This window comes from Trichoderma asperellum, chromosome 4 (genome assembly GCF_020647865.1).
Source record: "Trichoderma asperellum chromosome 4, complete sequence".
NCBI classification, from domain to species: domain Eukaryota; kingdom Fungi; phylum Ascomycota; class Sordariomycetes; order Hypocreales; family Hypocreaceae; genus Trichoderma; species Trichoderma asperellum.
The window spans coordinates 1,256,916-1,282,138 of NC_089418.1; the positions used below are offsets into that span (position 1 = coordinate 1,256,916).

The window sequence follows — 25,223 nt, forward strand, 5'->3', positions numbered from 1 at the left end:
GCAAAGAAAACAGGGCAGAGAAGAGATGTATGAAGACTTAAAATAATATAAATAGACTAATAGACCTCTACAAAAGCATGCTGTTGTATGTAATCTAATTACCCGCAAAGCGTAGTGGTAATAGCAACAAGTTAGAAGTCACGCCTACCAACCAATGATGAACAGCTATCATTGACAAAATATACAAGGTCAAATACCATTACCGCCAGAAAGGTATCAGGCCAGTAGTAAACCATACAATAGCAACTAATTTTGTACACATCTCATCACTGAATATGTTCCATAGAATAATATCCCCAAAATCCAACTCATCAATTCGCAACGCCCTAAACCACGCGTACATAACATAACATTTCTGTTGTTTTTGGTATCGCTGCTCATAACAAAATTCATTCGCGCTAAAAATTCCAAAAAAAAATCCTGGTAAAGTTGTCTGTTTCCCTCCTCTAAATGTTACTGATATTGTGAAGTGTACCCCAGCCAGTCCGACTCCGGATCTGGCATCCTCATGGATTCTCCCGTCAGCCCGTTAACGCCCTGTGTCTGCCATGCTTGGCCATTCCCTGTCCTTGGTTCTAATAATTTAGGGTAGTTGAAGAAGTCGAAGATGTCAATGTTGTCGAGTTCGCTCAGCGACGTCACCTGTGTTGACGTCGGTTCTGCGCCGGATTGTCTCGTTGACGACGTCAAAGTTGCTAAATCATGTGCGCTCCTGGAGCAAATTGTAAGCATGGGAGATGTAACGAAACGGGATTATAGGAGTAATCTGTATTAGCAGCACTCACCTGCGCATAGCCGTAAAGTTCATATCTCCTTGCCGCCCCCTCTGCACGGCTCTAGATAATATTTTGGCATAGTTGTTGGCAACCTCCCAATATTGCCCAATGTGGCTCAATATTTCGATGAAGAATTCAATCTTGGGATCGACGGGGCAGCCTATTGATGCTGCGTGGACCAGTAACAGCCGGGCAGCGACCCAAAGACCGAACACAAAAGGAGGGCCAAGATTATCTAGACCACTTGCTTCAAAAACGTCCCGCGCAATATCCGCCAGGCTCTGGACCGCAGATAGACAACGCTGCATTGCGTAATACGAAGGAACGAAGAGGTGCGATCTGACCGTAGGATATGCAGCCGAGGAATGTAACCTTACCACAGACGTGACATATGCACCGTGCAACATGAACCAGTTTGCTACTCGGCTCCCAGGATCAGAGTGACATAGCGCTGATATTTTACTATAGTCGCTTGGCAGACTCCTCAGCCAGCCATCTAGCGCGCCATCTAGTGATCGGTAGGTATTCCGCCAGCTGGCTACGTCGGCTGATGATGTGATGTCGACCGGTGTCTTCAGGAAATTATGAACTTTGCTGAGTATCCTCAATATCTCGCAGTGGTAAGAGAAGCTCCCCAGATTCTCCGGCTTATTAACCGCATACCCAGTGGTGCCGTACTGCTGAGATGGCGAAACCCAAGAACGTGTTTCGACCGGGACATCTCTAGAAAACAGGTCATAAGAGCACGGGAGCACTCGATGCATCTTCCTATCCTCTAGCATAAAGTCGAAAGTCGTTGTCGCTATTGTTGCGTATCGGTCGAGTAGATATACCATCCAACAAATCCTTCGGCGTCCTTCGTCTTCAATCCACGATTCCGGCCGCCCAGTAACAACTCGTCGTATTGATCCCGTATGTGGCACGTTGTCAGCCTGAACGGATAAATAGACGCTGCTTTCTTCGCACAGTCCGAGCTGTTTGACATTCTGAGCCAGAAGCGATAGCATATTCCATCCCTTGGGCCCATTTGAGGTGCCCAACTCGTCCAGACTAAGGATAACCAAGGCTCTAAGAGCTGCAATGGTTACATTCTCCATGGCGTAACTCTGAACGATCTGCCTCGATACCGCATGGTAGTGGGCCCGCATTTCCGGAGACAGCCGAGGGTCTTTTAAAAATCTCAAAGTCGTTGCGACGATTGCATGTAAAAGGACGCGATCGGGCTCGTTTAAAGACGTTGATCCGAAAAAGATGCCGAATATGGTTTTGCGGTCCAGGATAGGGCACCAGGGGTTGCAATGTTTGAAATAGAGATCGACAATGTTGTAGACAATATCGTGAGGGGGAAAGTCGTTAGCGGCACTAATGGATGAGGGGCCTCTCCGAGATGTTGAAAATCCTGAGGGCGGATATGTTTGAGCGTAGGAGTTGTTTACGGATGAGTTTGATGGCACTCGGCCGTCTGGATACTCGTCGGTGCCATTTGCATCCCAGACGGGGGCAGCAAGACTTGGTCTCGCCGTCGGAGTGCTCCTCGCCGCTCCCACAGGGCCAAGCCTCGAGCCATCCTGATGATAGCCGTCACTGGGAGAGGGAAGGTGGTTGGTAAGAGCTGGCGATAGGCTCTGGGACTGCGCAACGGCCAAGTGATCGTTGGCGATGTGCTCTTCGACGCGCCGTCCCAGGCTCTGCAGCAGAGCGTCAATGCGGTTGACCTTGGCCTCGAGCTCCAGGCTGAAGCCGATGCGGCTGCCCGGTTTCTGCCTCTCGAGATAGACGCAGGTCCGGTTATGCCGCGCGCACCACGAGCAGGCGGGCTCGGCGCGGTCACACTTGACTTTGCGCGCCTTGCAGAGCTCACATCTGATGATTCACGAGTCAGATTAGTCAGATTGAGATGTGAAGGGGATGGCATATTGATTCATCCACTGCATATTCCCCCATAAGAGCCAGTGATGATGATGACGATAGTGATGATGATAAGATAACGGATAGACAATCAGGAGCGGTGATGATAACGATGATGATGATGATGATGATGATAGGAACTCAATAACATACGACGTCTTCTGGTACTTGGTCCTCTTGCGCTTCTTGGTCGCGACCGAGCCGTTTTGCGACGACGAGGCTACAGCCGGTGTCGTCTCATCCGCGCTGGAGCCATCATCGTGACTCGACGCCGAGTTTGCATCGTCCTCGGCCACGGATAGCGAGAGGCCAGCAGGAGGTGGAGGCTCTGCATGATTCCACAGCTGCTGCTGGCCCTCAACCGCCACCGACCCTGTCTGGGGCGCTGCCGGGCCTGGAGCCTCCGTGTCGCGCATCCGGAGACTTTGATAACAAACGCCCCTTCTTGCGAACGTGATCTGGGCAGAGAAGAGGGAGTTATCTCGTCATTCCTCAAAGGGGGGCGATTTGATTGCCTGCGGCCCAGCGTTTTTTTGGTGGTTTGATGCTCCAGACTGACAGGCCTGCTCTGCCGCGGTTTCGGAGGTGGGGAACTTTGCCCTTTAGGCGTGCGTGCTTACGCCAAAACCGCTGCTTGGAGATTGTATTAGTGGTCTTCCAGGCCTCTTCGCGCGCTGTTCTTAGCGCAGTTCCAGGGCTTCATGGCGGCCACCTCTAAGCTCGATGAGGGCAGGGGTTGTGCTGTGGTGTTGGCCCTACACGTTATTTCTTCCGTTTAGGAGCATAACATCCATTGCGCTATGACTAAGTGCCTCGCTGCAAGTACCGAAGCAACTCGGGCAAGCAGAGAGAGGAAGAGAGAGAGAGGAGACTGATTGACGGACTAACGGACGGCATGCGGCGCCGTATCGAGTTGAAGGATAAGACAAGATGAGATCAGGCAGGAGCAGGACAGGGCTCCGAAACAGGGCGCAATGGGTTGGAAATCCAAGTTCTTGGTTGTCGGTGATTCGGGCCTTTCTCCCGCTCTCAGTTCTTGTTTTGGGGTCAAGTTGAGAACCAATGTGCCACCAGCTTGACTCCCTCCGCAGATCTCACAAGCCAGGAAGAGAAACACAAACCGTCATCTAAACCAAGTATGCAGCTGCTATAAGTCATGCAATTCATCATTGATCTGCCCATCGCCACTCTCACCAGGCTGTTAACTGCATCCAGCAATTGCACCATTCCTGCTTGCAGCACCACCGCGGCATCAATTCATCTAATCAATCGGACTTGTCCAAAATCAAACCGCGCAAGCACTCGGGGGGTGCATCGCCAAATCTCAAAATCTTGCCTCATCCTGCTGATATGACAAATTTGCCGAGGATACGCTCCGGCAGGGTATCACGAGCCAACCTCCACGACACCCAATTCGCCTCCCAAACGCATCATTCTCACACCCTCTTCTTCCTTCTACTCCTCTCTTCTTCTTCCTTCCCCTCGTCCCTCCATCGAAACACCCATGCCTCTCTCTCTCCCTCCGCATGTTCCCCCCCAGAAGCCATTAAGCTGCAGCACTCGCTTCCAGGGTTTCCCTCAGTTCCTAGATCTCATTTTTGTCTAGCGCACAGCGGCGGCTATACACCCCCTTGTCGGCGGGACGTAGTGGTGAGAAGGGCCACTCACGATGAGGGCCTAGCTAGCCGTTCTCGTATAATTCCTCCGCGAGCCCGAAAAAACGCACTACTTGAAAAATTATTGAAAAACCGGGTTACTGAGGCTTCTTCGGCGTACAGTATAGAACTTGCTGCCAATTCGGGGAACATCTCTCTGCACCGCTGCACCGTTTTCTCTCTCCGTCTCGAAGAGGCAAATAATCGCCGCCCTCTTCCAAAGAATATGGAGCTCCCCCAGAGCTTCCTTCTACGCGACCCCGGATCGTCATGCTCGCTAGCGGCCGAGAAGATGCCAAACGCCCATAAGCAACACGCTCTACGCCGTACAAGGAAAGCGATCAGCCGATATTTTCTGGTGAGGCAGCAGAAAAAACTCCTCTTCCAGCATGACCACAATGGGTACGCAACGTTAGCGCCCACTGTTTCCGTTATACGCAGAAACGAGAAACGGAGCCGTCTCCATAGCTAGTGAATCCCTTCGTCGACGGTCCGCCTTGGATCTCCACACTCGTCGGCCTTTTCAAAACCGAGCCACGCCCCATGCTGTTGGAGAAATCCGGTAAAAGGACACCGAAGCTCTTAGTGAGATGTGCAATGTTTCTTTTTTGGGTGCAGAAACCCACAAGGGTCCAGGCACGCTTCGGTGATCCTCCGGGAATGTATCCACGAAGCCATATAGTCGGTATTCACGAGTCAAGGCTCTTACACGTGCAAGAAAAAAAAAAGAGAAAAAAAAACAAACAAATCTCGTATCATCTGGTGACATCCCGAGCCGCGGTGCCTGCGTTTTGAGATAACAGATTGAAAGCTGTGTGGCAGACTACTCAACGTATCATCAAGGCACAATGCATGCATGATGCACGATGCAAATCATGATACAGGCCATGCATGCGTCGTACGTACAATACGTACAAGTAGGACAATCTCACGACATGTGATTTATACTTCAAAGTCTCGGCCGAGATGGCCCATGTAGTCCAATAGTTTTAGAAAGAACGCGAACCGCTTGTAGTATATTAACTAATTCGTAGATTTAACAGTATTTGGTATTCATTACATGCTTTCCGCCTCGTAAACTATTCATTATGCTTATTATGCTTCATTCAGCCATCCCCTGCTCATCTCAACTGCCTTCTCCCATCGAGCAAATTTCTTGGTGGCCTCCTGCTCTGAAATCTGAGGCTTGAAAATGGTCCGTCCCTCGGTGTTGACGTTATTTAGATCATCGAAGCTATTCCAAACACCAACCGCCAGTCCTGCGGCGATGGCAGCACCAAGTGCTGTAGTTTCACGCATTCCCGGTCTGTTGACGGCAATACCGGTGAAATCGGATTGAGTCTATTTAAAAACGGTTAGTTCAATATGCTCAGCGTTTCCTTTGTTACGAAAGTGTTTTAGTTCGACGTACCTGCATGATCAAGTCCGAATTGCACATGCCACCGTCCACGGCGAGCTCAGTCAGCGGCTTTCCGCTGTCCTTCTCCATGGCTCGAAGAATGGCTTGTGTCTGGAAACATGTGGCCTCGAGCGTAGCGCGGGCAATGTGGCCACGCTTGGTGTAAGATGTGATACCGAAGATGGTACCTCGAGCATCATCGATCCAGTAAGGGGCAAAGAGACCGCTGAAAGCAGTGACAAAAGTGCAGCCTCCGTTGTCCTCTACTTCCTCAGCGAGGGCGCTGAGATCTGATGATGACTCAATAAAGCCAAAGTTGTCGACCAAGAACTTGACGCTAGATCCGGCAACGGCGATACTGCCTTCCAGAGCATACATTCTCTTGCCCTCGCCAAAGTCAAAAGCGACTGTGGTCAAAAGGCCGTGTGTTGAGATGACAGGCTTAGGGCCGACATTGTACAGCAAGAAGCAACCGGTGCCATATGTGTTCTTGGCGAGACCGGCTGTGAATCCTTTCTGACCAACCAATGCAGCGGACTGATCGCCCAAGCATCCCGTGATTTTAGTGCCCTTTAGTAAGGTGGTGGTCAGAGAGCCGTATGCCTCGGTATCTGAAGAGCGCACAATCTTTGGCAGATTGAGCTTGTTTCGGTCCAGACGGAACCAATCAATGAGCTCTGCGTCGTAATCCAGCGTCTCAAGGTTCATAAACATTGTCCGTGAAGCGTTGGAAGGGTCTGTGACATGGATGTTGCGGGCTGTGCCACCATTCAGCTTGTAGGCCAGCCAGGAGTCGACTGTGCCAAAGGCAAGATGACCGCGCTCATAAGCTTCTTTGACCTCCTTTACATTTCCAAGGAGCCACAGCAGCTTGCTAACTGACGGGTATGTAGAAAGAGGGAGACCGCACCGGCTGGTCAGCTCACCAGCTCCAATGCGGGCTTTCAGCTTGCGAACCAGCTCCTGAGATCGAGCATCGGTCCAGACAATGGCATTGTGCAGCGCCTTGCCGGTGGTCTTGTCCCAAACAACAGTAGTCTCACGCTGATTAGTGATGCCGACAGCAACAATCTGCTCGCGCGTGTGGCCCTGCTTCTCAAACTCCTCAACGGCGCCATCCACACAGGCCTCTACAGAGGAGATGAGCTCCTCGGGATCATGCTCATGCCAGCTAAACAAAAATGATGAGCTGATTTTTTCTTAACCCATCAAAGTGGTATGTGCAAAACTCTACTTACCCAGGATGAGGATAGTGCTGCGTAAACTCTAGCTGATGAGTCGCAACCACGTCGCCCTTTTGGTTGAAGATGAGAAACCGAGAGCTTGTGGTGCCCTGGTCTATAGCTCCAACAAAGGTAGGTCGAATCATAGTTTTTGATTTCCGCAATCTCCTTTCTTTGAGTCTTTTAGGAAGAAGGGAAGAGAGCATTCACGAGTGACGCAGTTTGCGTTTATAGGAGAAGGGGGTGCGGAGGGGCAGAGAGAAGACTGCGAGATACGGAGTGTGTGGCTTGCGTGGCGAAAAAAAAGGAAGAGAAAAAAGGGGCAGAAATGAGTCGTATTATACAGGCAAAACAGGCCGAGAGATAGAAAGAGCTGAGCTTGCGAATATGATTGAGATTGAGAGAAAAGAAGAGAGGAGGAGAGCGGAAATTACGAGGTATAATATAAGAACAGCTGAGTGTGTGTCGAGGTGCGGTTACGCTTAAGCGACCAGGAACCTTTTTCGTCTCCGAGGATAGGTGCATTCAATTTCGCTCGCAGGCACGGCAAACTTAGTGCCAGTTGATAGCCCTGGGGGCTCTAAAGCTTGTGCTGCTTAGCCCGTGGTAGCGCCTCCGGACAAACTTCTTCCAGCAGGATGGAGGCTCCTAGGAAGGGAAGCCGAGTGGCCTGGAGGCTCTAGGCCTTAGCATTCAGCACTAAAGCTGCCACATGGGAGCTACCCCTCATTCCCCAGATTGTGGAGGCGAACCGGTCACGAGGAGGAACAGAGCCGAGCGTCGGGCGCTAAAGCGAGCAATGAGAGACTGGTTACGTTAACGGGCCTGAGACGAACCGGTGGAGGAGATTGGCAGAGGCTTAGTTATACGGGATTACGTGGAGGACTGGAAATTACGTCGACGACTTGAAGAGGCTGAGAATTAAACTGGGCTTCGTTCTGGCCGCTCCACGGGCACGGCCATGAGGCAGATACCGTCATCCATCAGGAACTGACTCGGCCGACGTCGTAGATGTCATGGAACTTGCTCGCCATTCAGCTGGACATGTGCCAGTCGCTAGTCAGGAGTAGCAGCCAGCCAGCCAGCCATGCGCACACAGATTTACTCTTCCAGGCCGAAGCAATTTCAATAGTCTACGTTGTTGGTAGCAAATTATAGGGAAAAAACACACGAGGAAAAAAAAAATAGCACCACTACGGCAAGGATCCCCGCATCTCGCGAGGCTGCGGCCTGCCAGGGCCTCTGTTTCGGGCCTCTGCAACCCGAGCCCTGGTTTCAGGGTCCCGATCAGATACCGCAGATAAAGCTGCCACTATCACATACATGCATCGTCCCAATCCCCGTCTCGGGCTCTCCCGCCCGACCTTATTGGTGACCATGGTGAGGCGCCTCACCAGCCCAAATAAAGCCCTATGCTAGCTTCGCTGTCTCGCTCGCCTAGGCTCTGGAACGCAGCTAGAAACGCCGCTACGTTCGGGGAAAAAACAGCCAGCGCCTGGATCTTGATCGGAAAGAATAGCGAGGGTGGGGGCTGCAGCTTGGGATTGCAATACCGAAAGTGGCTGGAGGTTGGAGGCATCCTGACCCTGGCCGTATTGGCAGCACACCCATCTGGTTAGAAAACGGATAAGCGCCCGTCGTCAAGCAGCAAGCGCTTTACTAATGAAATAGTAATAGAAAACGGTTAAGAAGCGGCCTCCCCGGTGAACGACCATGAGCCAGGCGGCATGGCCCTAACCCCAATCCTGGCATTTGTGCACACACACGATGTTGCCGCCGTGTCTGAACGGGGATATGCGCGCCGCTGCATCCATGCACCAAGCACTAGGCTGCTTCATGTGTGCAAGCCCCAGAAGCTTAATGCCGAGTTGATCTGTCCACAACTTTTGCTGTTGTTTCTGAGATTGGTTCCATGCTTGTGCGTCGTCGTGCTCTGCAGGTCTGCAGCGCTCAATGTGTCTTTGTTCGTTCTCGTCTTCTTTTATATCCTCGCGGGGGCACATCTTCCCCTTTTTCTTCCCCGATACCGCCAGATTCCCCTTTCTTTGACAAAGAGCCATTGTCCTGTCTCACTCCGCTTCTCTGCGCTAACACCATTCTTGCGTCCGGCCAGGTCCGACGCCGCGCGGATTCAGACCAGACTGGCGTTTTGTTTCCCCCGCGAGGGTCTCACAAAGCCCTAGTCATCCTTTTGTCTAATTTAGACAGGGAGGGGGTATGGATTTCACGTCGAACCACCCATCTCACAAAAAAGACTGCGCAAAGACTCGGCCACGCCCGCTGCCCACCAGCCAGCCATCTCGTTCGCTAGCCATGAAAATAGTCTGTGTGACCTGATTCGGTGTAAGCCGCCGAGGGTGCGCGGGTAGGCCAAAAAAAAAGCGACGAAGACGGCCCCGTCATTATGCATTCGAATCCCCAGCTTTAGGTTGCCATTTAACACCCATCATGCGATTCCCAGTTCCCCTCACCCGTCCGAGCAATATTAGCACTTGTAACCTTGACATCACCTGAGCCCAAGTTATTACTCGTAGGCCTCTAGCGCTTTCACTGGCTTCTCGTATATCCTGGCTTTTCAAGCTCGCATTGCCTCCCCATAGTAAAGGCGGGGAAGAACGTGTTCTCGATTCTCCAGATCCACAGACAATGAAGCTGTAGTTGGGACCAGATCTGTACCAATCTCTGACTGTCAGCTGTGGGAATCTTGCCATCTTCGTACACCCCCTCATCTCGTCTGCGTCTGCGTCTGCAGGACCGACACACCCGATCTTTCTTCTTTAATCCCAGCCAGCCTCAACCGCGGTACGAGCAGGGCGTGCTAGCCGTGTTAGCCCCACGAGAAACGTAAAATATCCTGTCCCTCCCTTTACCGCGTAGTATTCCATATCGCTAGCCCGGCCATCGTCGGTGGGAGAAAAAGAAGTATAATTTAACATCACCTCCCTCCCTTCTCTTACAAGTAAACACTTGTCTGTCCCTCTGCCAAGTATCGTCTCATTCTTCATGTCCATCACCAACTCTCCAGAGACCTCAGACATCTCCATCGATAAACCAGCTGCTCTTCATCTTCCCCTTCACAACTCCAACATGGGTAATCCAAGACTTGAGGATACACCAGAGTTGGAGCTAATGTCTCCTTCTCTGGAAGAAGAGCAGTTGGCTTGGAGCAAGATTCGTGAATACTGCTTGGACGCCTTCTCCGAATTCTTCGGAACAATGGTACTCATTCTCTTCGGTGATGGTGTCGTTGCACAGGTTGTCTTGAGTGGTGGAACCAAGGGTGACTACCAGAGTATCTCCTGGGGATGGGGGTAAGTGGCCTAGCAGTTACCTCTTTGTGAAGATTTTTTGTTGCTAACGAGGGTTGGCGAAATAGAATTGCCGTCATGTTTGGTGTCTTTGTTGGTGGTAAATCTGGTGGCCACCTCAACCCAGCCGTGACTTTTGCCAACTGTCTCTACCGCGGCCACCCGTGGCGCAAATTGCCCGTCTACGCCCTTGCCCAGCTTCTTGGAGCCATGGCTGGTGCCGCTATCGTGTATGGCAACTATAAGTCAGCTTTCGATGCCTTTGAGGGCGGCGCTGGTATCCGGACGGTGACTGGCTCTACTGCCACAGCCGGCATCTTTTGCACATATCCTGCCCCTTTTATGACTCGGACGGGCATGTTTTTCTCTGAATTCATCGCAAGCAGCATCCTCATGTTCTGCATCTTTGCCCTGGTCGACCCTAACAATATCAATGCTGCACACATGATGCCTCTTGCCCTATTCTTCCTCATCTTCGGTATCGGCGCCTGCTTTGGTTGGGAGACGGGTTATGCTATGAACCTTGCTCGTGACTTTGGTCCTCGACTGGTTTCATACATGATCGGATATGGCCACGAGGTCTGGTCTGCCGGTGGCTACTATTTCTGGGTATGTCGGATTTCTTTTACCCCTGTGTAAATAACTCGCTGTTGCTGACCATGCATTGCAGATTCCCATGGTGGCCCCATTCTTCGGCACCGCCTTTGGCGGGTTCTTGTACGATGTTTTCCTCTATACGGGGAACAGCCCTATCAACACTCCGATGCTGGGTGTCACACGCCTATTCCGGCCCCGCAAGAATGTTTGGTCCAACACTCGCCCCTCGGCCATTGACACGAAAGTCTAGTGGCTGCTACCAAATACTGAACGCTTTATGAAAACAGAACGAGATGGTCTCGGGAAGATTACAGGGAAAAATACCGTGAACCGGGGTGGTAAAAGATATTATCCAATGTATAGAAGAAAGGAGAAGGGGTAAGAAAATATGGCAATGTGGCTGATGAAGTGTTTCTTGATTTTGGGTATGCGTTTAATGGAATTCGGAGTATGGTCAGTTGTACAAGTATAACAAAGGGTACTTTAGCGAGCGACAGCAGCATACACCTTGTAGTAATAATGATTTATAACCCAAGAACATCGGGAGCGCCGTTGGGTATCAATGAGACTGTAAGGTTTGTAATATGATATCTGCCGAGTGTCCTGAAATGGGGAAACGGCGGAGCAAGGGTACGTGTTCAAATGGGGAGCTTCAAGGCTGGGGTGATTGTGCAGCTGGACCGGACCGGTTTGCTGGAAATGCAAATGCAAGACGGTACAGGTAGTGAAATGAAATGTGATGAAAGCTGGGTTTGTGATATGCTCGGAGAATTCAGCTATAAGGGTCCAATTGCAGCCGTTACCCTACATGTCATGAGGCAGAGCTACTGCATCTCGAGTGGCTTACATGAAAAGGGGCTGAATATTCAAACCCAGGCTTATCTGGGAGAAGCAGAAACTTTTCCTAGTCTCCCTAGAGCCAATGATGTGGCTCACCGATACTTGCTTCGTACTGGAGCACTACTAAAGCATTGGTGTAATAGATTCAAACACCACAGAAAGCACGTCGATGAGGCTGATGCCGCTATCGCGAGATTCTGACAACGCAGCCTGGCACTACCAGGCCCAAGCGTTGCTAAGCGATATCTTCCAGCCATTTTGCCAAGACTCTTTCCTCTTTTCTCAGTCAACCCTTGCGGTGTGAGATCCGCGACTGGTCAGAAAAGCTGCGCGGGCTTCTCCGAATATGGGTTGAGAGGCAAGGGAAGAGAAAGACAAAGCAGACCGAGGACATGGTCACCTGGCCTCGTGCTTCAGTCTGTGGAGCTGCACGGGAGGACGGGTAGGATGCTACCTCGCTTTAGAGGTGGCCTCTGCGCAACACCTGGTATCGCGTATGCACACGCCCTGCGTCTGTGCTCTGGTGGGAAATAGAGACGGGATTGAGATGAAGAAAACGGAAGACGCTGAGGAAAACGGTTTGACACTCCCGCGTGAATCCCGGTGCGGAGCCATGGGATTGGACGAGAGAGTTTAGTAATACTCGTAGCCAGCCTGAACGGAGCTGAGCTTGTCAACCTCTTGAAGATGACACGAGATGATGCGTGGTAACGCAGATTTTCAGCTGAAAGAAACGAGAGGCTATACACGCCTGTACTCGCCATCGCGGACAGCTGAATGCCATGGGTAGGACAGCGTTGGTCTCGGTCTCGGTCTCGTCGGTAGGTGGCGGTTTGTCACAAGCTGAGCGCACCAAAATTCCCGTTATTGGCCATTGGCGTCCATATTTGGTGGATAGAGGAGCAAGACCCTTGGAGGTCTAGATGCATCTGGCTAGAGGGATCGTGGCTGGCTGACTAACTGTGGCTGAAGACGGCGGAATGTGGCTTGCATTTTTCGGCCTGCATTTTTGGCTGACATGTGACCAGCACTTTGGAGAGAGCATTTTCTCTCGGCCGAGACAACACAGGCAACGTTAACTTGGTTGACGTGACGATGTGATGATGGAGGAGATCGTCTGGCTTTTAGCTTATCGCAAAGCAATTGATCGAGAATCGAGGATGCGCCTCTTCAGTTGGTGGGATAACCCCTCCTACCAAGACAACAGCCCGGAGCGTTGGCGTTCCGCCAATGGTGGAAGCTGGCGAAAGCGTGGCACATCGTGACTCTTCTATTTCTTTTGGCCTCTTGCTAAAAGCCTTGAGCAGAGTCTATCTCGGGGATTTTATACCGAATGGATACCGATATCTCCACCTGCTAGACCGTCTCGCAAGCCACAGCCGAATAAGTCATCAACTCTATCCACTCAGGTGCTCTGCTGCGACGCGTGGCTGATCGTCCTCGGCTCTCCAAGCCCGAATCGCCCCCAGCCAGGCCTTAAGCTCCACTCCGACGCCGCCATATTTGGAGCATCGACCCGCGCAAGTCCGTATCCCGGAGGACGGCCTGCGGCGTGATTGGCCTGAAGGCACAACCTGAACCCTTTCAGGGAATCCGACGCAGACCACTTCCCGAACCGGGTGCACCGGGATCGCAGCCAAGAAAGTCGAGGATTCTCTGCGATGCCAGTGGTTTTCCGAGGCCGTGACATCACACTGATTGAGGCTGTGGTTCTGAGGCTCCAACGGATAAAGAGAAAGGAAAAGCTGCCCTGAGCATGTGGCCCTGGGTCAGGACGCAAGCCACCACGCGAAAAGTTCCAAGGCCAGATGGCACGGTACTAGAAAAGCAACGAGTTCATTAAAGCTTATGCAGCCTTAACAACTTCTCTTCTCCGCCGTCCTTGCCCAGCTTGCCCCTTTCGTTCCACGAATCAGTGTGGCCAAGGGACCCCCAATTTGATCGTCGTATCAAGCGAAATCTCGTTTGACCCACGTCGGCACCATCCACCGAGCTCAGTTGACGTTGATTCTCAAAGTCACCTCATCTGACGCAAAACCTATTTGACTTTTCTTTCTTCGCGCTTATAATCCATTTTTGGCTTCCCGTGGAAATCCACGAAACCTACTTCTTTTTACCTCCTTGTCGCCGATCCCGCTTGGCCCTTGCTTCCTACATCCTTTAAAACAAACCCTCTGCCCCCACGACTTCTCTCTGCCTAAAGCCTCATTCATCACTCTACCTCACGGAACACGCTACTGTTCGAGGAATATAGATTACCTGCAGAATAGTGCATCTTTCTGCTAATCTTCTACGAACCTCGTCACCATGGTTCGAGGCTTCTCGCGCCTTCGACGGCCTCTCCTGGGCCTGACAGCCGCCGCCACTGTTGGAGGCGCTGCTCTTTATGCTCGTAGCAGAATATCGCATACCACTCACAAGCCGATCGCAGAGGTAAAGCGTGATAGCAACGGTCGCATTATTCCGCCATCTTTTCCCGCCGTCCCATCGCGGCTCGAACAGCTCGCCGATCTGCGGCGGCACAGCAAAACAAACGACAACCTCGACGAGTACGACCTGCTCATTATCGGCGCCGGTGCGACGGGCGCTGGAATTGCGCTTGACGCCGTGACTCGCGGCCTTAAAGTGGCTATTGTGGATCGCGATGACTTCTCCGCAGGCACCAGCTCCAAGAGCACCAAGCTGGTCCACGGCGGCGTGCGGTATCTCGAAAAAGCCGTCATGAACCTGGATTACTCCCAGCTGCAGTTGGTTATGGAGGCGCTGCATGAGCGCAAGACATTCCTCACCATCTCTCCCCATCTTTCTAACTCGCTCCCTATTCTGCTCCCTCTTCAAAACTGGTGGCAGGCTCCTTATATGTGGATCGGCACAAAAGCCTACGACCTGCTCGCAGGTTCACAGGGGCTTGAGAGTTCGTACTTCATGAGCAAGAGTAAGGCCGCAGCCAACTTCCCATTGTTGCGCAAGGAGAACGTGGTTGGCGCCCTGGTTTATTACGACGGTCAGCACAACGATTCACGAATGAACGTCTCTCTCGCTCTTACCGCTCAACAATACGGCGCGACTGTATTGAATCATGTTGAAGTAACGGGCTTGGACAAGGATCAAAACGGCAGAATCCGCGGCGCAACCCTCAAAGATACCCTGGGCAATGGCGATGGCAAAGAATTCACTGTGCGCGCCAAAGGTGTCATCAACGCTACCGGGCCTTTTACCGATGCTATCGAGCAGATGGACGACCCTTCCCGCAAGGCTCTCGTAGCTCCCGCCTCTGGTGCTCACGTCATGCTTCCTGGCAGTCTATGCCCGAATGGAATGGGTATGCTTGATGCAGCCACTTCCGATGGAAGAGTGATTTTTGTGCTGCCTTGGCAGGGATATACAGTTGCTGGCACGACAGATAACTCTTGCAAGATTGAGAAAGAGCCGGTTGCACAAGAAGAAGACGTCAAGTTTATTCTAAAGGAGGTCAACAAGCTTCTGCGGCCTGACTCGCACTTGAGCCAATCTGATATTTTGGCAACTTGGTCTGGTACGTATCAAATTGGAAACCGACCTCTATAGATCTGATAAAGCTAACTTGAAATAGGTATTCGCCCTCTTGTCCGGGACCCTAAGGCTAAGAACACCGAGTCTCTCGTACGAAGCCATCTTGTGACTGTTTCGCCATCTGGTCTTCTCACTTGTGCCGGTGGTAAATGGACCACTTATCGCCAGATGGCTGAGGATGCTGTCGACGAAGCTATCAAGACATTCGATCTTGCACCTTCAGCTGTGTCATTCCCCGATATCAGTGGCGCCGGACTCCCTGGCCTTAAAGCCACCGGCAGCTGTTTGACCAAGAATGTGCCCCTCGTCGGAGCTCACGGCTACTCGACGTCTCTTGCCTCACAGCTCATGGAAGTTCATCACATCGATGCCGACATTGCCGAGCACTTATCCCGCAACTATGGTGACCGCGCCTGGGCAGTTCTATCAGCCTCCAACTCCGGTACCACCCGCCTGCTCCCATCGCTTCCTTTTGTCGAGGCGGAAATTCGACATGGCGTCCGCGCCGAAGCTGCCTGCACAGCCGCTGATGTGATCTCTCGACGCACTCGTCTCGCCTTCCTTGATATTGAGAATGCTCTACGCGCACTCCCTCGCGTTATTGATGTCATGGCTGAGGAACTTGAGTGGTCTGGAGATCGAAAGCAGCATGAGTGGAAAGAGGCTATTTCATTCTTCAAGTCAATGGGGTTGTCGCCAGATAAGCTGAGTATTACTCGCAAAGAGGTCGAAGCTCTGCCTGCCCTCCCAAGCAAGAAGCCTGAGGTGGCTGCTGCAGTAAAAGACATGGAGCTGGGCAAGCTTGAGGCTAACGGCGTTTTGGCATAAACGTGCATCCATACGCAAATCAGAGCGTAAGTTCATTGTTTGTCGCTACCACGAATGCAGAGCTCGGGTTTCTTGTATATAGCGTTTCTGCATAGGAAAATTGGCTTGCTTTTGGAGTTTTATACCAGGGATATAATCAAGAAAGGACGATAGGGGGGGAGATGTTTGACTAGATCGCGAAAGGAGCATTACACTGGATAGAAAGCAGTGGCTGGGAATTTACGCATTTGGGAATCATAGATATGGCGTGTTTTTTGGCTTAGAGCTAGTTTTTACATGCATATACAAATCAAATCATTTACAATATCTTTCTTGGAGAATTCGTTGATGCCTATTAGGTACCTAACTATCCAAGTATCTAGTGGTTATATCCTTCCCTTTACCTGGGCCGATTAAGCGCAGCACTTCCCTGAAGCCAAGCGGCGAACTGTCTGTACCTTCTGAAGAGGGGGCGCTTTCGAGTAGTTCTCTCATACCTAAATAAAGACAGAAGGAGATTTCGTTTATCGAAGAAACAAGTTGGAGAAGGAACCACAAAGCAAAGGGTAAGCACGTGGAGCTTCAAACAGTACGAGGAAGTGGCCGCGCAGCCGTAAACAAGCTATAAATCTCAGCTATGTGAAGCTTGGATCTCTTCAAGCCATCTGCCAGCATCAGCCTGTTGACTAGGCAGTTTCGTAACAGTATTTTTGATATATTTTCTTCTTTTTATGAAACTTACGTCACAGATACTGTGACACAACAACAAGGATGGCCTGGTTCAAACAGCTGGCACTCTTCTTGATCACGGCTCTGCCGCGCATCGCCGCTCTTCCTGTCAGCGATGCTAATGATAATTCAATCAGCGCCGAGGGAAGATACATTGTCACTCTCCAAAATAACATCCCGCCCTCTGAATTCAGATCTCACATGTCAAGGGTTGCGGCTATCCAGTACCGCAACTCTGGTAACCACAAGTTTCCTCATGTTGGTATTGAAAGGACATATGCCATTGGCGAGTTTCAAGCATACTCTGGAGCTTTTGACGGCGACACACTCAAGATGATCCGAAACGATACACGGGTGAGCAGAGTTGCACTTTGTGATGAGAGATATTTCTAACAAAAAAATGCAATTCCTAGGTTGCGGAAATCGAGCCTGACGCTGTCTTCACTCTCCACGACAAAGCTTCATCTCAGTACAACGCACCTTGGGGCCTTGCGACATTGTCTAGCAAGAGACGCAACACTGCAACTTACCACTACGATAAGAGCGCCGGCAACGGAACCTTTGCCTATGTTGTAGACAGCGGCATCAATATCAAGCACCTTGAGTTTGAGGGTCGGGCCTCAAACGGTTACAACGCAATCGATGACGACTTCACGGACCTCAATGGACACGGCACGCATTGTGCCGGAATTATCGGCAGCAAGTCTTTTGGCGTGGCTAAACAGACAGAGCTCATCGCCGTCAAAGTATTCCTCAATCGCGAGACGCTAATATCCAACGTCTTGGACGGATTTCAATGGGCAGTCAACGACATTCGTACAAAAGGCCGCCAAAGTCGCGCTGTGATCAATATGTCTTTTGGTAAGTGGAAATTTGAGCAAACCTGGCTCTGGCCTCCGAGAGTGGCAAGGTTGGCTGATGCTGAAGCAGGGGGAGGCTTTTCTCGTGCCATGAATCATGCCGTTGAATCCGCGTTTGAAATGGGGGTCTTTACTGTTGTTGCGGCTGGAAATGATCAAAAGCCGGCTCGAGACGTTTCGCCGGCGTCGGCGCCAAATGCCTTCACTGTGGGTGCCATCGACGCCGATTGGCACGAGTGGGAGCATTCCAATTTCGGCCGAGAGATCAACATCTTTGCTCCCGGTGTCGAGATCGAATCCACATTCATTAGCACAGAGATGGCAACCCGCAAGCTGTCTGGCACCTCGATGGCGGCCCCTCATGTGACTGGTCTTGGGCTGTATTTGCTCGCGCTGGAGAATCTCAAGACTCCAACGATGCTGAGAGAGAGGATCCTGGGCCTTGGAACAAGGAATCGGATTCATAATCTCAAAGATGAAAGCCCTAACTTGATTGCGCATAATGGTCTTCACTGATTAACCTGTTTGCTCCCCTCTTTCTCTTGTCTTGTTTGCGTCTAGAATAATATAGATATAGAAGTATCATCAAGGTATTAATACACTGAAATGGAAGGGGGGCTTTTTTTTTCTAATAAGTGCTGTGAATGTACATGTAGTGTCGAGGTCGGGTGCCTACCTACCTACCTAGATATGCAAGTGATCTACATTGAGCACGGGTGCCAGCAGCTGGCCTTGGAATCACTTGAGAGTTCACATTGCGTTTACCTTTCTTTCAGTTTTCCAACATGTGGGACCGCAGCGAAATAGCCCCTGCGGCTTCTCCATCCTCAACTCCTTCATTTCTTTGCTATTTCAAATTTTGCTATTTGTTGCTCGCCGTTTAATTTTTACCGGCTTTTGCTTTCTGCAATTCGATCATGATATAGCTCTGAAAGGTGACGCAGACCTATGATCTTGCTTGCTGCTAGTTCTGTGCCCCATGATTTCGCTATTCCAATTGCTAACTGGGGCACAGTGGCCATTTTTAATATCTGATACAAGCCGCGTGAGTATGAATGAAGAAAGGAGAGTAATGCAGATGCAACAGTACCGTCGGTGGCAAAATCAGCGTAATCGAAACACATCAAAGGAGCATGCAGCAGTCCCAGTCCCAGCCTCAGTCGCATCACGCGTTGCGGACGAGATAGGAAGTACAATGAATATGAGAAGAAGTATGTCAATGCCTTCTTATAGAGGATACAACATTATTGACTGGCACATTTATACTCGGCTAAGAAGTTTGTGGGAAAATGAGTCGGAGTGGTGGTCGCGGGAAGAGCGACGAGACTTTGTCAGATGGATTCCCAGGGCGCGTATTACAGAACGGGAAAACAGCATTTTCAATCATGGGCTGGCAAACTACATGCGGAAGAATAGACGGAGTTGGGGGCATTTCGTCATATTGAGAGCAATGTTTGGCGCGTCTCAATGTGCTAGGCAGGGCTGGTGGGAGGTTTTCAAGCGCAAATACGAGAGAGCCACAGAAGATGCGCCACCGGGCGTCGTTCCGAGAGACGTTGAAGAAGTTTTACAGACAAACCAGATGGATTGCCCTCCCATAATGAATATCCCAACGATGGAAGTTGAAGATGGCCATGTGGATGAGGATTGTCGGTGCTCGTGGTGCTTGGAACATCCAGCGATAGCGAGGCGAAAGAATGAACTTGTGGGCCAAGGGGAAAGAGGTGTGAAAAGTGAGCCACAGCTGGAATATTCTCGGGGACAGAGTCTATATACAGGAGAGGGAGAGTCGTACGAAGATCGTGCCCGGAGATTGGAACGCGAGCAGAGTGTCGAGCCGGAAGAGAGGCCGGATGAAGAAGAAATCGACGAGACAGTGTCTGAGCTCATGAGTCAAGAGTGTTCTCTGCGAGAGAGGATGAATCTTGCCTCTACTCATTTATCGAATACCAGCTTGAGGGAGGTGGTGATTGAACAAGGGGCGATGGTTGGGATGCTGGTGCAATTGTTGGAGAAGCAGCATAAGAGGGCGGAGAGGTTGGCGGCGAAGGTGGAGAAGGTGAAGAAGAGGATGAAGAAGAAGAAGAAGAAGAAGAAGAACAAGAGGTATCAGCGGGATATCAGTCGAAAAGTGAAGAGAGTGTGAGAGACAGAGTAACGTCGTTGTGGAAAGTTGATGGTTGTGTGTGTGATTAAGGGGGGGTTAGTTGTGTACAGGGCTAACAACTCTGATTTAGAACATTTCTGATAGGATACCTGGTCTGGCTAGATTTTCAACTTGGATCTCATGGGGTGTCTTGATTCATACTGGGACCCCAGGTCTCTTTTGTCTTCAAGGGCAGAGTACTTGCTACTACTGGATAACGTTGCCTGGCCTGTAGGGTAATGTACATGAAGATTAGCACGGCCCTGGTGAGATGAGTCCCAAGCCGTCTCTATACGTGTGTCTTTATTCTTCTTTTCTTACCTACCTGTTGATCTGGTATCTCAACACATGGCATTATGTATATGTACCAAAGATTACCTTTGCTGGGCGCGTGGCGGATGGATACAGCTGTACCTGACATTACTACTGCATCAAAGCACTTTGCATGAAGCTAGCATCTTGGATGTGGATAGGCTCCCGCTTTCTTCTACGACGATGGCTCTAAGAGAAAGTTTACGTCTTTGTAGCAGTGTGTGTAAGGTATGTAATAGATAATTCTACGTCTACTTACCTACTTATTAGTGTAACCTGTCTAGGTAGGTAGTTGTGCATAGTACAGTAGAGTGGTAAAGACCATCAAGGTGATGCAGTCGTCGCCATCCATGGCACGCATCATTTACTCTGGACCAACAGATGGCCAGATGCAACACACACGGCAGCAAACAAGCACGCGATCCGATTGAATTGTGTGAATTATGCAGACCAAATGTGCCACCGTCATACAAATTGTCATGCCTGATACACACAAAAGTGGCGCGATCGTCACCTCAGCCTGATCTGCCCAATGAAAAGCACCAGAGGCGGGGAAATTGCATGTGAAGTGCGTTGTCCACAGTGGCCCAAAGAAGGTACACAGAGGTACTGCGACATGAAAGGTGGGGAAAACGGCGAGGTACCTCGGCAGCGCTTGTTGATGTTAGTGACGATGTATTCGTGCAACTACTGATATACTTTTGCAAGAACTGCTTTTGCGTAGGTAGATGCTGTACATGTACCTACCAATGCAAGCCAGTGCGTTGTCTACAAGTTTTCAACCCCCGTGTTAGATTTTAGAAGCGTTTAAAAGCCAGGAGTTCAGCTCATACCATGTCACCACAACCGCCGGTCATCTTGCTGACAGCCAGGCCGTTGAGAGCTTCAGTCTGAATCAATCCATCCGACTATCACTGCGCCGAGTGGGCGCGGGGTAGCGGGGTTACCGAGTTTAACTTTTGAACAATGGGAACCGGGGCTGTTTTAGCGCTCGATTTAGCGGGTGCGTCGCCACGGTGCACTAACCGTTTGGCGGCCGCATCCCCTGTGGCAGCTGCCTTTCCATCACTGGAGCTTGCGCGCCGCTGTTGCTGCCAAGCTCGCATACGCCTATACGGTACGCGGCAGTACGGCAACCACATCACCCGATAACAATCGATTAAAAGTATATGTACCTCGATGGCCGCATGATAAAGCTGGCAGAATATTCCCGCATGCGAGAGATGTACTCGTCAACAGCTTAGCTGGCAGAGACAGACTGCGTGCTGTTTCCGCCTCGCATCTTCATCTCTCTCTCTCCTCCTGCAGAGCAACAGACTCTTCGCCAGCACAGCCATGGGTTCGGAAGAGAAGAAGCCCGTCATCATCGTCGGCGGCGGCCTGGCCGGCCTTGTGGCCGCCTTCGAGCTGTCGGTGCGCAAGGTCCCCACCGTCATCATCGACCAGGAGAACGAAAACAGCCTGGGGGGGCAGGCCTTCTGGTCGCTGGGGGGCCTGTTCATGGTCAATTCCTTCTACCAGCGCCGCATGGGCATCACCGACTCGCGCGAGCTGGCCATGCGCGACTGGCTGGGGTCGGCGCAGTTTGACCGCGACGAGGACTACTGGCCGCGCCAGTGGGCAAAGGCCTTTGTGGACTTTGCCACGGACGAGTTTGAGGACTACATGCGCGCGCGCGGCCTGGGATTCCTCTTCAACGTGGGCTGGGCTGAGCGTGGCAGCGGCCGCTCCGACGGCCATGGAAACTCAGTGCCGCGCTTCCACATCGCCTGGGGCGCGGGGCCCGAGGTCGTCAAGGTCTTTGCGGACCCGGTGAAGAAGGCGGCCGAGGAGGGGCTGATTGAGTTCAAGTTTCGGCACCAGGTTGACGAGCTGATTGTGGACGGGACCGGGCGGGCCGTTGGCGTCAAGGGAAGCGTCTTGGAGGAGGACAATTCGCCCAGAGGCGAGCAGACAAACCGAAATGTCGTCGACAGCTTTGAGCTGCACGGCGCCGCAGTCATTGTCACCTCGGGTGGCATTGGGGGCAATATCGAGGCTGTGAAGAAGAATTGGCCTGTTGACAGACTCGGACCAAAGGTGCCCGAGCACTTTGTGATTGGTGTTCCGGCCCACGTCGACGGCCGTATGCTCCAAATCACCGAAAACGTGGGAGCCAACCTCGTCAACCGAGACAGGATGTGGCATTATACCGAGGGCTTGCACAACTGGAATAGCATTTGGCCAGAGCACGGCATCCGCATCCTGCCAGGACCTTCATCACTCTGGCTTGATGCCACCGGCAAGCGTTTGCCGCCCTACCTGTTCCCGGGATCTGATACGCTCAGCACGTTAAAGGCCATTTGCGAAACGGGCTACGACTACAGCTGGTTCATTCTGGACCAGTCCATCATTGCACGTGAATTTGTCCTTTCCGGCTCAGAGCAGAATCCAGACCTCACAGCCAAGAGTATCTGGGAGGTGTTCAAGAACAGACTCTGGAGTAAAAAGGGGACCGTCAATGTGCAACTGTTCCAGGAACACGGCAAAGATTTCGTCGTGCGTGACAACCTCAAGGACCTGGTAGATGGCATGAACGAGCTGGCCAGGGCGCGAAATGGCCCCATCCTCGACTTTGAAAAGGTCAAGGAAGTTGTCGACGCTCGTGACGATCAATTCAACAACTCCTACTCAAAAGATGCGCAGGCCATGCTCATCCAGAACGCGAGATCGTACTGGCCGGACAGGCGCAGCCGTGTTGCGGCACCGCACCGCCTTACTGACCCTGCTCATGGCCCATTGATTGCTGTCCAGCTCAACTTGCTGAGCCGCAAGACTCTTGGTGGTCTCGAGACCAACCTGAACAGCAACGTGATGAGAAAGGACATGACGCCATTCCCCGGTCTGTACGCCGCGGGCGAGGTGGCAGGATTTGGCGGTGGAGGTGTTCACGGCTACAACTCGCTTGAGGGAACGTTTTTGGGAGGCTGTATCTTTTCAGGCCGCGCAGCCGGGCGCGCCGTAGCAGATGAGTTGTCGGAAGTCGAGAAGGAGTAACGGAAAAAGCCCTATTAGCAGCAAACCTAATGCGGGAGACGAGACAAACACGCGGCGAACCTGTTAGCGGAGGAGTTGGCATTCAATTTTTTTAGTGTACAAAGTTATGGTTTATCCTTATTGACTCAATGAGACCAATGACATCCCCTTGCCCTAAGCGATGGACGGCGAAAGTCGCATTTGACGGTGACCTTTTATGAAGTGCTTTTAGCGGCATCGTACTTGTAAGTGATCTTGAACTGCTGTTGGACAGGGGTAACCCACGATACGTTGTAGATCAAGAGCGTTGATTGGTGGAACATTTTGCATGTCCTCTTCGGAAGAATTGCTTGAGCTCATTAATATGGCATACGAGATGCAACTTTACTTCGTCTTCATTGACAGTCTGTTGCAGCCATTACGGACAAGTATCCGTCAATGATCCAATGGGTCTGGGGTAAAAACCTGGGGAAATCTGCGGGGGGATCTTGCGAGTACAAAATGGAGAAGTGACCGCGGCTGTTGATCTCATCAGCGAGGCTTGATTTGGGGTCAGGTCTTTCCCATTGCCTTGGCTTCCATACAGACTGAAGGGACTGCCACAATGCATTTCCACTCTCTGTCCTTTGCCGTGCTCTCGGTGGCGGGCATATCCAACGCCCTGCCTGCTGCTCTGGGCGACGGCTGGCTCTGGCCCACGATATTCCCCAACACCGTCGTCATCGATGGCCACCGCCTTGTCGAAGCGAAGCTGCGTCTCGACCTGGGCGACCACAGCCTCAAGACGGCGTTGAAGCATCTCACTGCCCAGGCAGACAGCTGGCTCGACCAGGGCCCTTGGACCGTCACCGCAAAGGCAACGCCTCCCCCCAACGGCACGCTCCACGACTACACTTCGCAGGCGCCGTACTTCTGGCCCAACCCAGACACGCCCGACGGCTGCCCGTACATCAACAGGGACGGCGTGCGCAACCCCGAGGTGGACAAGTACCAGGACCGCGTGTCCGTCGGCAAGATGTTCAACTCGTCGTACGTCCTGTCGCTGGCGTGGTACTACACCGGCAATCCCGCGTACTCGCGGCACGCCTCGGACATCCTCCGCACCTGGTTCCTCGACCCGGCCACGGCGATGAATCCCAACCTCGACCACGCCCAGCTCATCCCGTGCGCCAACTCGGGCCGCTCCATCGGCATCATCGACTTTAGCCAGGAATACACAAACGTCATTGACGCCGTCGCCATCCTCAACACGGGCGCCCCTGGCTGGACCTCCGGCGATGCCACGGCCTTTGTGGGCTGGAACAAGCGCTTCCTCGCCTGGCTCGCAGACTCGCCCTTTGGCATCCAGGAGGCCTCTGCGCAGAACAACCACGGCACCTTTGCAAACATGCAGATTGCGGCGCTGGCCCTCTTCACGGGCAACCGCTCGCTGGCCGTCTCGCAGAGCCAGCTCGCCAAGAGCTTCATCAACAGCCAGATCACGGCAAACGGCTCGCAGCCGCAGGAGCTCGCCCGCACGCGCAGCTTCCACTACTCCAACTTTGATCTCTGCGCGCACCTCCGCTTCGCGCTGATCGCCCGCAAAGTAGGCGTCGACTTGTTCCAGTACAGGGGACCCCAGGGACAGTCGCTGTTCAAGGCCGTGGACTTTGTGATCCCCGCGGCGGCGGGAGGGGCCGAGGAGTGGACGTACCCGGAGCTGCTGTTTACGCAGTATGCGGCGACGGACAACGTGAGGGCGGCGGCGCAGGAGGGGGATCGGTTGGCGGTGCGGGCGGTGGGGAAGCTGGTGGCGCCTCCGGGGGGGGATATCTTTGCGTTGAGGCCGGCGCCTGAGCAGTTGGATAGTATTGCGACGGTTGGATGAGCAGGGATTGATTATATGTGGTAAAGAAAGGGGAGGGTTGAGATGGGGAATGTGGTTTTGTGGGGTGAATCATGACTTCTATTATTTATTAAAGACGGGTGGATGGATGGTCTGGTACTTACAATAAGACAAAATGTTTATCATGTGTTTACGAACGATTATTTGATTTAGAATAGGAGACAAGAGTCAATACTATTGTTTAACTGTTTCATTTCAAGCCGTCTAACCG

The 25,223-nt window shown here is 52.0% G+C and overlaps 10 protein-coding genes across 10 annotated transcripts; 7 read left to right on the forward strand and 3 right to left on the reverse strand.

Annotated features, from left to right (window-relative positions):
• Positions 1-68: 68 nt before the first annotated feature.
• Positions 69-3,522, reverse strand: TrAFT101_012033 (uncharacterized protein). The gene is made up of 3 exons (XM_024904189.2): positions 2,838-3,522; positions 786-2,639; positions 69-712 (listed from the first exon to the last, which is right to left on the reverse strand). The coding sequence occupies exons 1-3, from the start codon at positions 3,098-3,100 to the stop codon at positions 454-456; spliced, it is 2,376 nt and encodes a 791-aa protein (XP_024758467.1). The 5' UTR covers positions 3,101-3,522; the 3' UTR covers positions 69-453.
• Positions 3,523-5,337: 1,815 nt separating this feature from the next.
• TrAFT101_006819 (uncharacterized protein) lies at positions 5,338-7,958 on the reverse strand. The gene is made up of 3 exons (XM_024900633.2): positions 6,977-7,958; positions 5,751-6,909; positions 5,338-5,680 (listed from the first exon to the last, which is right to left on the reverse strand). The coding sequence occupies exons 1-3, from the start codon at positions 7,165-7,167 to the stop codon at positions 5,435-5,437; spliced, it is 1,596 nt and encodes a 531-aa protein (XP_024758468.2). The 5' UTR covers positions 7,168-7,958; the 3' UTR covers positions 5,338-5,434.
• Positions 7,959-8,373: 415 nt separating this feature from the next.
• TrAFT101_006820 (uncharacterized protein) lies at positions 8,374-8,649 on the forward strand (the record flags this gene model as incomplete). Its single annotated transcript, XM_066127888.1, has 2 exons — positions 8,374-8,575; positions 8,639-8,649. The coding sequence occupies 2 exons, from the start codon at positions 8,374-8,376 to the stop codon at positions 8,647-8,649; spliced, it is 213 nt and encodes a 70-aa protein (XP_065984001.1).
• A 45-nt stretch (positions 8,650-8,694) lies between these two features.
• Positions 8,695-9,021, reverse strand: TrAFT101_006821 (uncharacterized protein; the record flags this gene model as incomplete). Its single annotated transcript, XM_024911028.2, has 1 exon — positions 8,695-9,021. The coding sequence occupies one exon, from the start codon at positions 9,019-9,021 to the stop codon at positions 8,695-8,697; it is 327 nt and encodes a 108-aa protein (XP_024758469.2).
• A 527-nt stretch (positions 9,022-9,548) lies between these two features.
• On the forward strand, positions 9,549-11,413 carry TrAFT101_006822 (uncharacterized protein). Its single transcript, XM_024908532.2, has 3 exons — positions 9,549-10,272; positions 10,338-10,878; positions 10,940-11,413. Exons 1-3 carry the CDS (start codon positions 9,965-9,967, stop codon positions 11,114-11,116), a joined length of 1,026 nt encoding a protein of 341 aa, XP_024758470.1. The 5' UTR covers positions 9,549-9,964; the 3' UTR covers positions 11,117-11,413.
• A 1,417-nt stretch (positions 11,414-12,830) lies between these two features.
• TrAFT101_006823 (uncharacterized protein) lies at positions 12,831-16,362 on the forward strand. Its single transcript, XM_024906893.2, has 2 exons — positions 12,831-15,241; positions 15,299-16,362. The coding sequence occupies exons 1-2, from the start codon at positions 14,014-14,016 to the stop codon at positions 16,084-16,086; spliced, it is 2,016 nt and encodes a 671-aa protein (XP_024758471.1). The 5' UTR covers positions 12,831-14,013; the 3' UTR covers positions 16,087-16,362.
• A 474-nt stretch (positions 16,363-16,836) lies between these two features.
• Positions 16,837-18,170, forward strand: TrAFT101_006824 (uncharacterized protein; the record flags this gene model as incomplete). Its single annotated transcript, XM_066127889.1, has 2 exons — positions 16,837-17,148; positions 17,208-18,170. 2 exons carry the CDS (start codon positions 16,837-16,839, stop codon positions 18,168-18,170), a joined length of 1,275 nt encoding a protein of 424 aa, XP_065984002.1.
• A 934-nt stretch (positions 18,171-19,104) lies between these two features.
• TrAFT101_006825 (uncharacterized protein) lies at positions 19,105-19,800 on the forward strand (the record flags this gene model as incomplete). The annotated part of the gene is made up of 1 exon (XM_024910051.2): positions 19,105-19,800. The coding sequence occupies one exon, from the start codon at positions 19,105-19,107 to the stop codon at positions 19,798-19,800; it is 696 nt and encodes a 231-aa protein (XP_024758473.2).
• Positions 19,801-21,447: 1,647 nt separating this feature from the next.
• Positions 21,448-23,148, forward strand: TrAFT101_006826 (uncharacterized protein; the record flags this gene model as incomplete). Its single annotated transcript, XM_024906894.1, has 1 exon — positions 21,448-23,148. The coding sequence occupies one exon, from the start codon at positions 21,448-21,450 to the stop codon at positions 23,146-23,148; it is 1,701 nt and encodes a 566-aa protein (XP_024758474.1).
• A 583-nt stretch (positions 23,149-23,731) lies between these two features.
• On the forward strand, positions 23,732-24,994 carry TrAFT101_006827 (uncharacterized protein; the record flags this gene model as incomplete). The annotated part of the gene is made up of 1 exon (XM_024900681.1): positions 23,732-24,994. One exon carries the CDS (start codon positions 23,732-23,734, stop codon positions 24,992-24,994), a length of 1,263 nt encoding a protein of 420 aa, XP_024758475.1.
• Positions 24,995-25,223: the final 229 nt, after the last annotated feature.

Bases quoted from the DNA above. Each gene is read 5' to 3' on its own strand.
- TrAFT101_012033 (XM_024904189.2), bottom strand. From the start codon at position 3,100: ATGCGCGACACGGAGGCTCCAGGCCCGGCAGCGCCCCAGACAGGGTCG. The intron at 2,640-2,837 runs GTATGTTATTGA...GTGAATCATCAG, and splicing joins ACCAAGTACCAGAAGACGTC to ATGTGAGCTCTGCAAGGCGC. The intron at 713-785 runs GTGAGTGCTGCT...AATTTGCTCCAG, and splicing joins AACTTTACGGCTATGCGCAG to GAGCGCACATGATTTAGCAA.
- TrAFT101_006819 (XM_024900633.2), bottom strand. From the start codon at position 7,167: ATGCTCTCTTCCCTTCTTCCTAAAAGACTCAAAGAAAGGAGATTGCGG. The intron at 6,910-6,976 runs GTAAGTAGAGTT...ATTTTTGTTTAG, and splicing joins CAGCACTATCCTCATCCTGG to CTGGCATGAGCATGATCCCG. The intron at 5,681-5,750 runs GTACGTCGAACT...GTTTTTAAATAG, and splicing joins ATTCGGACTTGATCATGCAG to ACTCAATCCGATTTCACCGG.
- TrAFT101_006822 (XM_024908532.2), top strand. From the start codon at position 9,965: ATGTCCATCACCAACTCTCCAGAGACCTCAGACATCTCCATCGATAAA. The intron at 10,273-10,337 runs GTAAGTGGCCTA...TTGGCGAAATAG, and splicing joins AGTATCTCCTGGGGATGGGG to AATTGCCGTCATGTTTGGTG. The intron at 10,879-10,939 runs GTATGTCGGATT...CATGCATTGCAG, and splicing joins CCGGTGGCTACTATTTCTGG to ATTCCCATGGTGGCCCCATT.
- TrAFT101_006823 (XM_024906893.2), top strand. From the start codon at position 14,014: ATGGTTCGAGGCTTCTCGCGCCTTCGACGGCCTCTCCTGGGCCTGACA. The intron at 15,242-15,298 runs GTACGTATCAAA...AACTTGAAATAG, and splicing joins TATTTTGGCAACTTGGTCTG to GTATTCGCCCTCTTGTCCGG.